Source organism: Palaemon carinicauda, chromosome 3, assembly GCF_036898095.1.
Source record: "Palaemon carinicauda isolate YSFRI2023 chromosome 3, ASM3689809v2, whole genome shotgun sequence".
NCBI classification, from domain to species: domain Eukaryota; kingdom Metazoa; phylum Arthropoda; class Malacostraca; order Decapoda; family Palaemonidae; genus Palaemon; species Palaemon carinicauda.
This window is the reverse complement of record NC_090727.1, coordinates 45,559,099-45,564,098: the sequence shown is the minus strand read 5'-3', so window position 1 is coordinate 45,564,098 and position 5,000 is coordinate 45,559,099. Positions and strand designations below refer to the sequence as shown.

General features: G+C 32.1%; 1 protein-coding gene across 4 annotated transcripts in view; it reads left to right on the top strand.

Annotated features, from left to right (window-relative positions):
- Window positions 1–5,000, top strand: part of LOC137637260 (nephrin-like) — a 122,702-nt gene that overhangs the window by 71,206 nt on the left and 46,496 nt on the right. For 2 of the 4 annotated variants that reach the window (XM_068369524.1, XM_068369531.1), the window contains exons 7-9: window positions 629–940; window positions 2,849–2,968; window positions 3,956–4,141. The exons of the other annotated variants lie outside the window; for them this stretch is intronic. In XM_068369524.1, coding sequence (XP_068225625.1) covers window positions 629–940; window positions 2,849–2,968; window positions 3,956–4,141 — 618 coding nt within the window. The remainder of the gene's footprint in view (window positions 1–628; window positions 941–2,848; window positions 2,969–3,955; window positions 4,142–5,000) is intronic. 4 annotated transcript variants of the gene reach the window in all.

The window sequence follows — 5,000 nt, the reverse complement described above, 5'->3', positions numbered from 1 at the left end:
TATTCTGTCTCCATTTACTCTAATATCTACTGACCAGAATTAAAAGAAAGTGCATTATCTTTAATTGTATGGTGTCTTTATTTACAATAATCTCTATTGACCGGAATTAACTTAAGTTGCATTTTTTTCTCCACTCCCATCAATCTCTACTGACCGGAATTAATACAAAACTCATTTCCTTTCCCTTTCATTTTTTCCCACTTCCAGTAATCTCTACTAACCACAATTAACACATTTTACAATTCGTTTTCTTATTTTATTTTATTGTCACTTCCAGCAATCTTTACTGACCTGTATGTATACAAAAATCATTTCTTTTTCTTATTCAATTTATTTCACAATCCCATCCATCTCTAGTGACCGGACTGAATACAAAACGCATTTCTTTTTCTTCTTTCTTTTTACCTCACCTGATACAATCTCTGGTGACTGGAACTAACACAATTGCATGACTTCTTCTTATTTTATTTTTTTTTCACACTTCCAGCAATCTCTACAGACCAAACGGAATAAAAAAAAAAACATTTCTTTTTCTTTTCTTTTTTTTCTTCTGGTCTCACCTACTGCAATCTCCACTGACCGGAATTAACACAAGTTACACTTCTTTTCCTTCTTATTTCATCCACAGACCCACCAGAGGCTCCCATCATCTCAGGGTACAAGACGGGAGACATCCTCAAAGAAGGTCAGGAGGTCACGCTGACCTGCAGGTGCCAGGGGGGTAACCCCAGGCCTCGCTTGGCCTGGTACAAAAATGGGAAGCTGTTGAACCACCCTAACACCACTTACACCAAGGCGACCAAGGAGAACGATTTCGTGATGTTAAGTGTGACCTTGAAGGTGCAAGCTGAGGACGACCGGGCTAGTTTCGAGTGCAGGGTGGCCAAGAATGATATTCTGAATCATCCTCTGGCAGATAATGTCACTTTCACCATCCATTGTAAGTTTTTTTTTTAATGAGAACTTATGACTTTTTAATCCTCTCTCTCTCAATATAAATTTTTGTATTTCATGGAGATTCAAAATCTCTCTCTCTCTCTCTCTCTCTCTCTCTCTCTCTCTCTCTCTCTCTCTCTCTCTCTCTCTCTCTCTCTCTCTCTCTCTCTCTCTCTCTCTCTCTCTCAAATGTTTTTATCTTTTATGGAGGTTCAATGCATTTCAAGTCTCTCTCTCTCTCTCTCTCTCTCTCTCTCTCTCTCTCTCTCTCTCTCTCTCTCATCAAATGTTTTTATCTTTTATGGAGGTTCAATGCGTTTCAAGTCTCTCTCTCTCTCTCTCTCTCTCTCTCTCTCTCTCTCTCTCTCTCTCTCTCTCTCTCTATATATATATATATATATATATATATATATATATATATATATATATGTATGTACAGTATATATATATATATATATATATATATATATATATAGGCTATATAAATATATATATATGTATATACATATATATATATATATATATATATATATATATATATATATATATACATATATATATATATATATATATATATATATATATGTATATATATATATATATATATATATATAATATATATATATATATATATATATATATATATATATATATATATATATGTATATTTACAATCATTAACTATCATTAGTTGTAAACTTCATTAATGGTTCTACTTTAATACTAAACTTATTTGAGAGTGGTTTTTACGATGTATTCCAAATGTAATTTTTTCCTTATTTTTATCAATTTTTCTTTCACTCATTGTTTGATAGAGGTTTCTGTCCTCGTAATGTTTTGTGGATATTACGCTAATATTACTCTCTATTTACGATAATTAATTTCCATATCCATTTACATACCCTTCCATTAACGATAGGTTTCTATGCAAATACGAAATAACAACAAGTGCTAAGTTAAAGAAAGAATTGTCCTTTGGTTTATATTAATCTAACTAAAAATGTAAAGTAAATAACGACAAATCTTATGACTTTTATGTATAAAACATCACATATATAAATTCATAGTCTGCGGCCAATGAAACCCATATTTAATAAGAGAAATCAAATAAGAAGATACAAGGGCATATATTATATCATTATCATTATTTTTATTAATCGCTAAGCTACAACCATAATTGGGAAAGCAGAATGCTATAAGCCCAGGGGCTCCAACAGGGAAAATAGCGTAGTGAGGTAAAGAAACAGGGAAAAATATTATGAGAACAGTAACATCAAAATAAATAACTTCTATATAAACTATAAAAACTTTAACAAAACAAGAGGAAGAGAAATTAGATAGAATAGTGTGCCAGAGTGTACCCTCAAGCAAGAGAACTCTACCCCAAGACAGTGAAGGACCATGGGACAGAGGCCTTGGCTCTACCCAAGACTAGAGAACAATGGTTTGATTTTGGAGTGTCCTTCTCTTAGTAGAGCTGCTTACCATAGCTAAAGAGTCTCTTCTACCCTTAGCAAGATGAAAATGGCTACTGAACAATTACAGTGCAGTAGCCCCTTGGGTGAAGAAGAATTTTTTGTTAATCATTGTGGTGCCAGGTGTATGAGGACAGAGGAGAATACGTAGAGAATATGCCAGAGTATTCAGTGTGTGTGTAAGCAAAGGGAAAATGAACCGTAACCAGAGAGAAGGATCCAATGTAGTATTGTCTGCCCAGTTCAAAAGACCCCATAATTCTCTAGCGGTAGTATCTCAATGGGTGGCTAGTGCCCTGGCCAACCTACTACATAAAAAAATTTAATCCTTACAGTATTTATTATTACACTAATTTATTAGTGACAAGTAAATCACAGGTTAATATTTATGTAATATGAGCTACTTCTCAGTAATTTATTGAAGTCCTCATCCTCAGACAGCCCAAAGAGAGTTTTAGTGACGGGTTCCTCCGTCGCCACAGCTGGAGAGGAATTTACTCTGACCTGCGTGACGTCGGAATCAAATCCTTCGTCAGTCATCAGCTGGTTGGTCCATGGTAAACTCGAATTCTCACTTACTTTATTCATGTTTCGGCCATAGCAAAAAATGATTCATGCTTCTTTCATAGTGAAACCTGATTCATGTTTCTGTCATAGCGAAAAAGATTCATGCTTCTGTCATAGCAAAACCTGATTCATGCTTCTGTCAGCGAAAAATGATTCATGCTTCTGTCATAACGAAACCTGATTCATATTCTGTCATAGCGAAACCAGATTCATGCTTCTGTCATAGCAAAACCTGATTCATGCTTCTGTCAGCGAAAAATGATTCATGCTTCTGTCATAACGAAACCTGATTCATATTCTGTCATAGCGAAACCAGATTCATGCTTCTGTCATAGCAAAACCTGATTCATGCTTCTGTCAGCGAAAAATGATTCATGCTTCTGTCATAACGAAACCTGATTCATATTCTGTCATAGCGAAACCAGATTCATGCTTCTGTCATAGCGAAATCTGATTCATGCTTCTCTCATAGCGAAACCTGATTCATATTCTGTCATAGCGAAACCAGATTCATGCTTCTGTCATAGCGAAATCTGATTCCTGCTTCTCTCATAGCGAAACCTGATTCATGCTTCTGTCGTAGGGAAACCTGAAGACCTCCAAGCATAAGTGAATGATAAAAATGTGAGAGATGGCGCTTCTGGTGAGGTCTACATAGTTTAACACTGCATATTCTCCATCATCCTCGTTCGGGCTTTTTCATTTTTAAAATGTTTTTTTTTTTCATGCATCAATTAATACAAAATACAAAACCTCTTATGCAGTTATTGATTTAATTTCTACTGTAACCGAGTTGATAGTTTGATTGATCAGAAAATTGATTCATGTAGTTCCTCGTGCTTACTGAAAACCAATCCAAATAATTTTGTATTGATTTTGTTTCTCGTAAAGCTCTAGTTTAGCTATATACAATAATAGTATTATAATTCATATTATTATTATTATTATTATTATTATTATTATTATTATGATAACAGGAATGAAAGTGGCCACCGTAGCCTCTCTAATCAGTGAGACCGAAGACGGAGGCTTCGTGACCTCGTCTGACCTGAAGTATTACCTCGATCGATCATTAGCCCTGAGTGAAATCAATGTGGACTGCACCGCTCACAACTCCGCCAGCGAAAGGGTCGTGAGCGAATCACATGCCATTACCATAATTAGTAAGTATTGTTAATTAGATCCCAAGGTTTTGAAATAATTAGTCATATGTAATTAGTTACTGTTTGAATTTAATCGTGTGATGTCGTGTTTACTCAGTGTGATGTTATGTAAATGATTTGCTTGGTAATATTTTGTAACATAAGTTCTCATTTGATCAGATTATTTTATAATATTTGGTCTCATTTGATCCTCTCGTTTGAACAGATATTTTACCTGAATAAATAGCTAATTGTTAATACTTATGCTCCATCAAATACCATATTTTGATTTGTTTATTGTTTTCATATATTTTGTTTATCAAAACTTAAATATGTTTCCTATAATGGTATATCCAGCTCTGACACACACACACGCGCAATATAAATATAAATATATATATATATATATATATATATATATATATAATATATATATATATATTTATATATATATATATATATATATATATATGAACATATTTATCTATATCATATGAATGAATTTATATATATATATTATATATATATATATATGTATATATATATACATATATTTATGTAATATATATATATATAAATATATATATAGTATATATATATATATATATATATATATGTATAAATATGTATGTATATAATTATTATATGACTATATGTATGTATATATACACACACACACACACACACACATATATATATATATATATATATATATATATATATGTATATATATATATATATATATATATATTACTGTTCTATTCTTAAAAACTCATTTTTTTCCAAAGTATGTATAAATAAAGAAAAACATTTCTATATGGAAGTATTCAAAAGACTTGAAGTGGATATTTGCATTACTTCCTTAACGAATAAAAGGACT